Source organism: Lates calcarifer, linkage group LG21, assembly GCF_001640805.2.
Source record: "Lates calcarifer isolate ASB-BC8 linkage group LG21, TLL_Latcal_v3, whole genome shotgun sequence".
Lineage (NCBI taxonomy): Eukaryota > Metazoa > Chordata > Actinopteri > Centropomidae > Lates > Lates calcarifer.
Window position 1 is genome coordinate 21,368,157 of NC_066853.1, and position 12,894 is coordinate 21,381,050.

The 12,894-nt window shown below is 39.7% G+C and overlaps 2 protein-coding genes across 2 annotated transcripts in view; one reads left to right on the top strand and one right to left on the bottom strand.

Annotated features, from left to right (window-relative positions):
• Window positions 1-548: 548 nt before the first annotated feature.
• Window positions 549-4,321, bottom strand: blvrb (biliverdin reductase B). The gene is made up of 5 exons (XM_018665612.2): window positions 4,119-4,321; window positions 2,516-2,677; window positions 1,746-1,835; window positions 1,400-1,531; window positions 549-1,110 (listed from the first exon to the last, which is right to left on the bottom strand). Exons 1-5 carry the CDS (start codon window positions 4,201-4,203, stop codon window positions 950-952), a joined length of 630 nt encoding a protein of 209 aa, XP_018521128.1. The 5' UTR covers window positions 4,204-4,321; the 3' UTR covers window positions 549-949.
• A 1,549-nt stretch (window positions 4,322-5,870) lies between these two features.
• LOC108876139 (spectrin beta chain, non-erythrocytic 4) overlaps window positions 5,871-12,894 on the top strand; it is a 79,184-nt gene continuing 72,160 nt past the window's right edge. Inside the window, exon 1 of the mRNA XM_018665475.2 lies at window positions 5,871-6,302. The gene's annotated coding sequence lies outside the window, so the exon portion shown is untranslated. The remainder of the gene's footprint in view (window positions 6,303-12,894) is intronic.

Genomic DNA, 12,894 nt, shown 5'->3' on the forward strand with positions numbered 1-12,894 from the left:
AGGTAAATCGCCTCAATTACGCTTTTATTTTGAAGGCAGAAATGACATAGCTCTGTGATATGCTGCCTCTCCCTGGTTAGCTTGACACATTTTTGTCAGAGGGAGTTGCACAACAGCTACACATGCCACTCATCTGACTTTCAGTGGACATGTTAAACTCACCTGAGGTGAACTGTAGGAGACACAGCAGATCAAATGAGTGATCCATACCCAAATCCAACAAAAGCATCAAATGAGAGCTTAAACTCACATCTAATTACAGCGCCATCAATGTGTGGGGGCAGAAGCAACTCATATTCCTTACATTTCTATGAAAAGCTTGTTACCTGATTGAATATAACAGATTTTATACGCATGTAAGTCAAGTAAGTAAGTCATTTAAGGTGACGATCATGGAGATCCCTGTAGATTTGTAATGGGTCAATCTAAGAAAGAAAATTTTATATTTTATACAATAGTGCTGCATAATCTTTTTTAAAATCATAGTTGCTGTTATAGCCTTCAGCTATATGTTTAGTCACATTACACTTTACTCTTTCACCACAACCTTTTGTACAATAGAGTCTTTTATTTTCATCAGCTATAAAACTAACAAGAATAGCAACAGTAGGCGTCACATGACAAAATGTTCAATCACAGGAAGGACAGCATTCAATATGTAAATCCTTTTCATGTGAAAAGATAGAACTGATGGTGATGAACACATTTATGGGCAGCTTAGGAGCAGCTGTGCAGGTTTGGCATTTGTATAAAAATATCTCTTGTGCACCACTGATGATAAAACTAAAATTAGTATAAAATTGTATCTGTAATTGTAAAATTGTCATAATCATGGAAGTGAAAACAGCAAAGCTTTAGTGGTTCATTAAAAATAGCAAAATCCTTCATTTATCTCTAAGCATACACACATATCTACTCTTCAGCCTGAAGAGCATCAGCAGTGTTTCATTCAGGATTTTTTGTAGTCTCCCCACACTCCAACAGTCTTGCCATCCCACTCTGAGGTGGACAGACACTTGACGAAGAAATGTCCCAGGTCGTGTTTAGAGATGGCTCTTCCTCTTAGCATGTTTTCTGTCGCTGAGTAACTTTCTGTCAGAGGAAGGTCATCTGGAGAGAGCGAGACACACGCACACACAAACAAACAAACAAACAAACAAACAAAAACAGGAAACATATTATTCTTTCTATTACTGCAGTTCATAGAACAAACAACCAGTCAAAGACGCAAAAGAAGTGAGTCAGCGTTTCAATTTGTGTGGCTCAGACTTTCCTCTCTGTTAAAGACCAATGTTGGTGATGAAGAAAGATTTAGCTGTATTATTTTCATGTAAACATTTTAAAAAATATTTCCCACTTTTGTCTGGAATAAAGCTCTTAGTTTCAAATTCCTACTGACCACCGATGTGAGGAGGCATGACAGCCACGTAGTCCAGCCCAGACGTTTTCAGCACCGTGTACATCCTGTCATGGTCCTCTGTCACAGGGACCAGACGGGGTGGGACTTTGGAGCGATCCCATAGTAGGAATGCTGGAAGGGAGGAGGATAAAGATGTTTACCACCTAAATTAAATCTTTATTTTCTTCTGTTTCTAGTTTTATTTGTCTTTCATTATCACTCTCAAAAAGAAAGACCACACCAGACCAGTGACAGGTAAATGCATATACATGACATTCAAATACATTTCTCTTTCCTTTGACCAGTTCATCTACTTTGTTATTGTGTTTATAGCAGTGAGTTGTACCTGACATGCAGCCGACCACTTTACGAATCCCACGAGCCTTCATGGCCTCCACAATGTTCTTGGTGCCTTCAGACATCATGGTGGTCGGGCCTGATGAGCACACAGGAAAGTTAGGAAAGTTAGGAATAGTTTTGAGGCACTGACTGATACTGACCATAAAATGTGTTCATTCTTAGTGAATGGATGATTTAGAAGACCAACAACATTAAAAGTCCTGATCATTTTTACTATCTTCTGAACCCTATCTTGTATCTAGGTTACCTGCATGTTATTTGCAAGTTAGTTTATTTACAATTAATCCATTAGGGCATTTACTGCTATTGGAAATCTTGACCTGGAGAAATCCACGCACATCCTCTGCAGTATATGCAACATTGTAAATACCATCTAACCTTTTATATTCAGTGTGTAGGATGTGATCAGATTGTGTCGAACTAATACAATGATGACTTATGCAGTGTGTTGGGTAAGTCTTATGGCGACCTCTAGTGAATAATTTACATTATTACACCATCAAAAACTACAATCCTCCTTGTGTAAGGTGAACATGGTCAGTTATGTAAGGAAATCATATGTTGACAAGTCAGTGTAAACATGTGAGAAGAGGCCAAAGCACTGACATTAATAGTGACGGAAAATCAATCATCGCAATGACATTAGTGACAAATATTTAAAAAATGTGAGTTCTTCTTGGCTTAGTTAAGACTCAGATTATGTTTTCTTTTCTTATGTTAGCTTGCTTCGTGTGTCTTCAAACTGTGGAGCCTTACTGAGGTCGTTCCTGGTGCCCAGGATGATGATGACAGCATCCTGGCCCTCCATGGTCACCTTCACATCCTCTTTATTCAGTACATCTCCCACCACCACTCTGGATGCCTTGTGGTCAGCCGGCAGCTTGGTAGGATCCCGCACCAGCACCGTCACATTGTATCCTGAGGGAGGACACACAGAAATGAAACAGCAGCAACATGTACTCACAACATTACTACCATGATATTTCAAATAATTGCCCCTAAAAACTGCAGTTGTATTGCATATCGGCAAAGTTTACAGATGTAATGATTATGCAACCTCAGGCCATTTAAATGACTTGCTAACTATGGTTATATATCATAACCCTACAGGATTTCTCCTTCATATCTTGTACAATATTATAACATTTTCCATCAAGGTAAAGCAAAAGAGAAGGAGGGCAGTAATCTGTTAGGAACAAGCTTTTTAACTTAACGTGGAGTGTAAGAGCACTGCAGGCAACAACTTATGATTTCAACTTCTTCTAACTGGACACACATGAGGAGTCTTCTCCAGAAGCTCTGTTATAACTTCACCAGTGACACAAAGGTGATCCCACCCCTCCTGTACAGGCAAGATAGTGAACATCTCCTACTATCAGCTCTGTGTGTCACAGCCTGCTGTGACTCAGCACTATGCCGATCTGTAACGTCTAACATGACTCAACATTTTTTTTTTTTTTACTCCACTGTGAGCAGCAGGGAAGGAAATGAAAATGCAGCTAAATCAAATTAATCATCTGACATGATGTGTTTGTGATGTTGTGATGTGATTTGTGTGAGTGTGTGGGTCTGTCTAGAGTTTATGTTTCTGAATGAGTTTCGAGAGTTCAAGCCAAAAAACGGAGTAAATTACAGCTGGAATTTACAGTTTAAGCTGTATTCCAGTGTAAATAAAGAATATTTCAATCAGTGTTAAATGTAAGTTTACGTTAAGAATATGTTCCACCTCTAAAATGTATTGATTAGTTTGCATCAGATAAAATTTTCCACAAGCTTCAACAGCAATTGGCAAAGTCAAATATGACCATAGTTTTGACCTAATAACCTGATATGGTTACATGATGACGTATATATTTAAAGATGACTATTGATGCTTCCAAAAGACATTCACACACAGAGAAAATTTATTTAACTTATATTACTAAACTAAAAAATGAAAAACACAAAGGGTTAAGCTACACAGTATATAACAATTAATACTGATTTATTGCCGAAGTCTAAATTCATAGCAGAGGTAGATATCCACAACTTGGCACTGTGAAGCTTTATTAATAATCTCTTCTAATGTAAAGTTATTATGAACCGGTAGAGCTGATCAGCTTATTGATTGACCATTAGTTTATCCCTATTTTAGATCCCTGTACCCGAACAGTCAACTAATCATAGGTATAAGCGGCGGGTGAAAACTTTGACCAGAACACACACCACTTCTTTTCTCTGGGCTGCAAACTTAACACAGTGACACCCTGATGTTACTGGTGTCACTGTGTGTCCCTGTTTCACCGTTTGAACAGCAGAAGACATCGACACATTATCTAATTTATTCTCTATTCTTTACTATTCTCCTCTCACCGCTCACCTGCAGACACTGCTTGCGGCAGGGTCGCCAGCCCGGTCATTCCCGTGGCTCCAAATATCGCGACGTTTTTGATGGATTCCGACATTATTTGTAATAAGAGAACTGGATCCTCGACACGGCAGCAGCTTGTAGGCTTCACTGTGTCAGAGGCAGAAGACACTTTCACTTAAAAAAGTCACATCTGACACGTGAAGTAACGCCTCTTGCAGGTGACAGGAAGACAGGCTCTTCCGCAGTTCAGACTCCTCCTCCCACATGGAGAGTTAAAGGCGCCCTGCTGGTCATTTACTCCTGCCGCAGCCGGGCTGTTGTATCACATCACCACTCAGTCTAATTCACTTTTCTCGATTCAACCCAGGTCTTATTAAAAAAAACTGGCCTTTTATTTCGATCAAAATATAAATCTAAATCCCCCAAGATCATAAGACTTACTGTATGTTTGCTAAATAATGTCAGCAGCACAAGGTTTGAAACTTGTCCAGGCCTGGATGACTGCTACATGTCATTGGATATCATTTAATTCAGGGGCAGAACTATGACAGAGAGCTCTGACAGGTGGGAAACAGTCAAACCAGTTCTTTGATATTCACAAGTTGTGCTTGTAATGTGGTGAACACACAGAGGAGGCTGACCTGCTTTTGTGCTTCTTTTTTTAATACATCTTCTCAGAGCTTCCAAAACAGACTCACTCTTGAGAGGTCTCAAGTGCACTTAGCTCTTCCACTCCCCCTCTTTTTTTTTTCCCCCATTGAAAACATTTGTACACTAGACCAGGGCTGTGAGGTCCCTGTCATGTTCTGGTGAAGACTCTTAACTGCAAAAAAATATTTCATAAGGGACTAAACTCCCAAAGTCCCAAACTCAGATGTAATATTTGTATAGATGTATTGACTCTGTATGTTCCAATTCAACACAAACATTTGAATAATTGTTTGCTTGCGGCTTTAACAAGTTTTACTGACTATTGATGTAAAATGTGAGGACATGGACTAACTGGAAGAGACCTTGTGTTGATGGGGACCATTTGATTTCTAGCTCCTCCTGATCACATGTCAAAGTGTCCTTAAGCATGACAACAGTGGCATCTCCAGGACTGGGACTCATTGACTCAGTATTTTTTTCTTTTTAAATTCTGGCTACATCTCTGGCAGTCATCACTGTTGGTGGGCAAAAATTAGTATATATCAAGTACACCTGTGGCTATGTGCACCAGCTGAGAGTAATTGTACAATTAGCTTATTTTACAGTTATATGCAAAAGCCAGAACACCACAATAACTTTTGATTTTTTTTTCTATTTCTCCCTTTAAGACAGAATATTTTTATTGTCTGTTTACTGCAGGGGTTGTATCAGCTATTTTTCACTTCAAAATTCAACCATGCGTATGTAATTTCCATACAACAGTATGTAATGTAAGTAGAAGTTCAAGAAGAACAGCACTTGAAAACAGGAGAATTTTAATTATTAGTAACTTTATGGTGATCTACACATTTACTGGAAGTGCTTACTAACACACTTAAACACGGGATACGATTCAAACACGGTGTGTTTATTTTCTTCTTTATAGCTCTTGTAGAACAATGAGATTTGAACACAGCGAACATTTGATTTTTTTTTTCGTCTTTAATCCACGTTTGCTGCTGTAAAATGACTGTAAAACACGGCCTCTTGTGGCTTCTTGCTGAAATTTATCGCTGACAGCCTCTCTCTCTCTCTCTCTCTCTCTCTCTCTCCTTCCCTCTCTCTCTGCTCGCCGCACTGATGCTGATATTTCTCTCCAGCATCACCAGCGGAGAGGAGGAGGAGGAGGAGGAAGGAGAGGTTGTGTCAGGTGGAAACGGGGACCTCTATGGATATCATCACCACCCTCCACCGGCTCACATCCTCAGCACCGACAGCATCTCCCGGCCGGCGGTCACCGCTGCAGGCACGCAGCGCCCTTCCTATGCGCCAAGGCATTGTATTTCCACGTTACAGACACCTCGGACTGCTTCTGTAATTGCCCCTAGACAAACCGCTTCCTTTTTCTTATAAGGACTAATCTAGGGAAGACCCAGCTGGAATAAAAGCGGAGCGTCCGTCTCCTCCATTGATGAAGCGCTCTCTTCATCGATTCAGTCCAACGACGTCTTGGTATAAGAGGAGGACAAAACCAACCCCAAAAAACTGACACTGAGGCTGAAGGTAAGGCCGATAGAATGACGACAGGATGCCTCCTTTCTCCATGGGATGTCGTTTCATTTTGTCATTCCCTGTGTGAGAGCAAGGAGTCGAGGTGCATGGTGTTTTTTCCTTTTTTTTTTGCAGGGACGCCGGCCTGCATTTGGGTGCAGGGTACCGCAGTGATCCGGTGGGGGGACGCGCTGTTTCTTGTCTTTTTTCACCTACATGTGCTACATGATGCATGCCTGGAAAAGTGTTTATGGTGCCTGCCAGAGCTTGTTGTTTAATTTGAAAGGATAAATGGGTTAAGGTGCAGAATAGCGGCCTAGTGTACGGGCTGTGGTAGGTTGTGACACGTTACATCGACTCAATTTAGGCTCCTCTATAATGAATAACTTTAAATTGCTGTTAGGTGCGTTGTCGTCTGTTGTTTCCTGGCAAATTGTGTCCCAAATGCAACTAGCAACATAACTTTCGAAGCGATAAATCTCAACAGTAAATGCTATATATCCCTGCAGGAAGTTATAGTGTGTCTCACTATGTGACTTCATATTATTGACATTTCTGCCCCTTGTGGAGTCACATTCCTAAATCGTGACTGGGTTTTGCTGTTCTCTAGGGGTAAATTCATTCAGATTATTTGTGTGCTTTAGTAAGACAAGGCCAACAGCAGCACAGCTCGCTTTAGAAACACAAGGAGCAGATGCACTGTAGCCTGTCAAGTCGTAATGTGGTCTGTTTGATCACAGCTGCAGTGAAAAGTAACTACAGCCTCCGTTTTGCATTGAGACTCATCACTGGCTATTGGATATGGAGGCTATTTCTGGTAAATAATCTAGAGCTGCTGTGGAGAGCTACAGAGATGTGCAGGCAGGTGCAGGTTAGTTTGATGGTGGTCAACAGGAAAGAAAAGTGAAAAACAAGGTGCTCTTTTTAAAGGCAGTCACAATGAGCATCAGCTGTATTATTTTTTTCATCTAGTTCAGTCATTTCATCATGGATAATAGCAAACAGCTAACAATGCTGCTGGTAAGTCAGTTTATTGAGGCAGTTTGATTTTCTCATGTTGATTTTCCTCTTGAGGTTCATATGGTGCATATATGTACTTTATGGAAGTATTATTGTATTACTAAACAATTTCTGCAACACACCTAGAGGGGGTTGTAGTGTGTCTGTACTGCTCAGCAGTTTGCTTTATTGTGAATCTATTACACTTTGTAGTATTACATCTTGTCTAGTATCACTGATATTTATATAATACAAGAATAAATCTTTGACATATTCAGTATTTTGTTCACGTTAACACCCCATGTTAAAACTGTTAGAAATATTATTATATATAGTATATATATAATATTACTTATGTATTATATGTTGTGACATCTGGTCCTAATTAGTACAGTAGAGTACAGTAATTATAGTAACTTTTATAGTGCTTAATGCTATACTATGCACTGTGTATGTATGTGTATAGATATATAGTGCAGTATAGTATAATATAATTGGTGTATATTGTGTATCTCACATTGAATTTCAGTTCAGTTCCATTTTATTTGTATAGTGCCATATTTCAACATACATTATCTCAAAGCACTTTACAGAGTAAAGTGAAGACCTTACAACATTATTGAGAGAAACCCAACAGTACAATTTACTGCTCAGCTCCATCACAGTATAGAGTTCTTTTTGACACTCCTCTTGGTGTTGTCCCTGTCTTGTCTGGATGATAGACAGCCTCTCCTGGACACTGAAGCTCTCTGCTGCTCCTCTGTTGTTTATCAGACCAGAAGGTGACTGTTTTGATTAAGACTTGTGGTCTTGCTGTCTCAGAACTGGGCGTCGGCTGCTGCTCTTGCTTACAGATGTTGTTTCACTCTGCTGAGTTGAAGTGAGTGGAAGTGACTCAGTGCAGTGTGTAAAGTGCGTACTGTGTGACGTCACAGTGAAGGATCTTGCCTGTGTGTGTGTGTGTGTTTGTGTGAAAGAGACAGCCTCCATCCCTGTAAGATCGATTCAGGTTTCAGATGTTTTTGCAAAGTGAGGACATTCTGGATAGAGTTTGAGCTAAATCCTCAGGTTATGTTAAGGGCAGAATAATGGTTAAATTCAAGGTTAGCTTAGGTTCTCAGAGAGCAGCTCACGCTGTCACACTAAATATAAGTGTCAACTTTCTAAAACTTTATCAAATTCATTGCAGCCCTATACAGGACATTTACTGAGAAGCAGCCTAAAGGCATTCAGTGTACATTTTAATCTTTGTTTGTGGCTAACAGTGAATGAATACATCTAAATGTATACATTTTTCACAGACCATTCAGAAACACAGCACAGGAGGAACAAACTTCACCACACACACACACACACACACACACAAAAGGCAGCAAAGCAGAAAACAGAGTTAGATGAACAGTAAGAACAGAAACATAGAAGCACAGCAAAACAGTGAACAATATACTCCATCATGCTAGATGGTGGTTCACAGGCTCTGCATACAGTGTAGTAGCAACCACTTTTAACACGTACCATCGTCATCACCTCATCATAACTCTCTGAGACAGTCAGACAGTTCTCCAAAGTTTTGTTCCATATTTAGGATGTCTCTTACAACACCATCCTTTGCAGTTGAAGCTGCACATGATTCACAGTTTTTGGCCTGATGTATGATGTATAACATCAATCATCAGTTTAGTTAATACACCATGTAATTATTATATACAGAAAAGGGTTAGTGGTCATACTGACATACAGTAAGAACCACGGGGCCTCATAAGATATGGGTCAGGGCAGCACACCCTGTTTTACATTTGAACATACATTTATCTCTTCACAGAATATATATTTAAAAAGATTTCTTTGTATCAGGGAAAGTACATTAGATGACTGTTGTTGTCATGGAGAATAATATGGTTTCTTTAACTTTCTTCAGACCCTCCAAAGAGAATTTAAATGATGCTAAGTTGATTATCAGATCAGTCAACAGAAATTGCTCCTCACAATTCTCAATAGACAGATCACATATTAGCTAGATAGCAGAGGTCATGCTAAATGTCCCCAAGATATTTTGATGTGTGTGTGACAGTATTGATGAGGACTTGTGTGGGTGTGGGTGTGTACACTGAGGGCCTGGTCTCTATTAAGCCTCAGAGAAACAGAGACACAGAGCTGCTGCCACTGACTGATTAACTCTGGCAGCTGTCTCTCTCTCCTTTCTCTCTTTCTTCATCTTTCTGGTGATATGCCCATCTCTGTTTTTCTCCTTTGTTTTCTGTCTTTTTCCCCAGTTCTCTCTATTTTATCTCTCTTTCGCTGTGTCAGCCTTCCTGTTCTCTGTAACATCTCCTTTCTATGACCTCTCTGTCTATTTTTCTCTCTCTGTAGCCTCCTATCTTACACATTTCTCTCTATGTCTTTTGATTATTTCTGCCTCTCTCACTCTCTGTCTGTCGCTACATCTAACCTCTAAATCAAAAGAGATGGACAGTGGGACCTTTGTGATCTACATTAGACTATTCTTGGATCATTAGTCCAGCAATATGCTCAGGGGGATAAAAACCAATAGAACATCATCACTTAAATCGTTATCATGTCTGAGGAATTCATCTTAGAGTGGGAGTTATACAGGAAGTGTGTGAGGAAAAAGTGAGGGATTCATTTGTTTTTAACAATGATTGTATCTAAAGATGGATGACATGACAGCTCCCCAAAAGCGAGGCCAAAATATCTCAATATTTCCTCATGGTGGCTGGCTGTAGAATAGGTCATAAACTCTCCACACTCCATGTTAGTGGGGAGGTTAAGGGCTAAACGAAAAAATCAAAGCACATCAGTTAAATTTTTCCTGAAAATAGTCATTTTAGCTAGATCTTCTCTGTGTTCATTTTTCTGATCCAGGATATTTTGGCTTAATTTTTGTACAGGGAGGAAGTAGTGATGTGTCATCCAGCCATTTGTTCTCATCTCTCCCAAGGTCCAAACTGTGTTGTACTTCTCCCGTTGCACATACACTCAGTAAAGCCTGGACTTTGTTGTCGATCAATTTGTCCATGTTTGGTTCCATTTTTTAGAGGTTATGAACCCTTATGAGCGGTTGCTGGTGCTGTGTTGGCTCATGTTCAACCAATCAACCTACATATAAGTCTGGACCAAACGTACAGTGTACAGTGACAGAGGGGATGGTCCTCCATCAGTTCTTAGAACTTTGAAAAAGTTCATCCAGTCCAGAAAATGCCTTAAGTTAATTGAAATGTCCTCATGAGTGTTTCCTCAAAGTGTGGATCTTGGACTGAGTAACTTGTTTTTTGGAGGTTAACACAAGATCATAAAATACACATATTATATATATTTTACTTATTATTACAATCCCATTAGTTTCTAAAACCTGAAATTGATTTTTGGTTTAAATTTGTAGCATCTGCGGTTTGATTTTCAGGTGTACATCTACAGTATTTGGGAGCTTAGGACCCGTAAAAACCAAAACATTGTGAAAAGTTTTTGCCACATTTGTTCTTCACCACCACCCATTTTCATAGTCACACAGTTTTATACAGTAACAACTGTTAGCTTCCTGTGACCAGCAGTCCTCAGCCAATGAACATAATAGTGATGTTGACTGAACAGCTTCATTACAGTATTTTCATGGTTAAGTGCTTGTTTCAAGGGCGCCTGATGTTAGCATTGCATGTACTGAAAAGATTAGAGTATTGTCACTCTTTGGTAGTATGGAGGCATCATGCCAAGTGCTAATAGCCAAAATACAAGTTGTGGAGGCCAGACAAAGAGGATGGGAGGTGAGGACAGAGGGAGGAGTGGGAATAGAGGGAGAGGACAGTTTAAAAAGTGTGAAGGATAATAAAAGGAGAGAGCAGGGGGGCGGTGGGCTGACGCTTTCATTACACCATTGGTGTAACAGTGATTTATTGTGGTTACCAACAGCAACAGCATAGCTGGGGGGAGAGGGCAATAATAACACTGAGTGGTTTAGAGGAGAAAGCATAACGACTGACATATCTACACACACACACACACATATACAGTATGAACAATAGTGCTGACACTACTGTGTCATTGATTGAAATCAATAGAAGATTAATCAGTGATAATTTGATAACCATAATCATTTTTTTATCAAGCCAAAATACAATGTAAATATTATCTCATTTCTTCTTCTCAAATACATGGAATTGCTCCTTTTCCCTTGTTTTATACAATTGTTGGTTGAACACTAATTTGAAGGTGTTATCTTGGCCTCTGTGAGACTGTTGAAATAACTTACAATATACTTGAAAGATTAATGGCTAATGAGAATCATTAGTTGTTGCCCCAACATACACCTCTAAAGTCATGCTGCAAAACAGAAAAGTTTGTGTTTCTGTCCTGTAATATTGCTGTAAGTATTAATAATACCACATGGAAATGTCAGAATACACAGTGATGTGCAAGAAAGGCTGAGCTGCAGTCTCTTACAGCTGTGCCACTAAGACAGACAGGTAAGACTCTGGCTTATGAAACTTCAAAGTAAAGAGAACAGCTAAAAGAGTAGTGACAGAGCTTGAGTAGAGTCACACAAACACGTTCAAACCACCTGGGGGCGAAACAAAGATGGCGACCCTGAATAGAGAAGATTTCTTTTTAGATGCTGTCCTATAAACTACGATGAGGTGAGGTTTGAGGTCTACCTGGAGGAAAAAAATGATGCCTCGGATGATCTAGATCCTGTCCTAAAAGTGAGAGATGAGAAGACATCTGGTGCTATGTCATCTATGTCAGTTTGTGTGCAATCAGTTGTTGAGATGCACGGAGAGGTGTGCCTATGGAGGGAAAGCCCGACCTCATGCTCGCAGGGGTGACACTGCTGACTGTACTATTGAAAAGTACCAAATGTTTGTCCAAAAAGTTGTTGGATTCGTAGTTAGGTACTTGTTTGAGAAAATGTCACTAAAGGGGTCTAAAGTTTTACCAGACACGTGTTTAGAATTAGTGTTTTTCCACTGTATCTATCATGATCTCACACATTCATTGTATGTGGGATGTTCAAGAGATTACACAACACACATACACACACACATACACAGAGGTGATTCCTGCTCTTTCTTCCAGCTCCATGGAGAGATCAGAGAGGCTGCTGCTGTTTGAATGTTTGATCCTTCAGTGTTGGAACCGTAGACTCTGGTTCCTGGACTGACTGAAACATGTAAACTCTATAATCCTGTGGAGTTAAACCTCAGAACCAGAACCAGTTTCCTTTTCAGTACAAAAAGGCCCAGAAACAACCTTTATCCTCATCCTGTGTTCCTGCTGCTGTTTCCCCTATTTTTTGAGACCAGGTTTAGTGTTTGCCAACTATAGTTGTTCAGTGCTAAGATCATCTTTGTTTATTCCCTTTAAATGCTGCAAAAATGATCTTAGATATCGTATCTTTACAGCAAAATGAATAATCTCAGCAGATTTAACGAACACACCATGAAACAAGATACTGCTCTGCTGACGTCATTAATAATGAACAATATTCACAGATCATATTTACATTTATGAGCAGTATAAATGGACTAGACAAAACAAAAGCATTCAGTAGCAGCTTTACTCCCATTACTTGCATTTTAGTGCAGCTTTGTGG

Bases quoted from the DNA above. Each gene is read 5' to 3' on its own strand.
- blvrb (XM_018665612.2), bottom strand. From the start codon at position 4,203: ATGTCGGAATCCATCAAAAACGTCGCGATATTTGGAGCCACGGGAATG. The intron at 1,836-2,515 runs GTAAGGCTCCAC...TGTGCTCATCAG, and splicing joins GGGCACCAGGAACGACCTCA to GCCCGACCACCATGATGTCT. The intron at 1,532-1,745 runs GTACAACTCACT...CCTCCCTTCCAG, and splicing joins AGTGGTCGGCTGCATGTCAG to CATTCCTACTATGGGATCGC.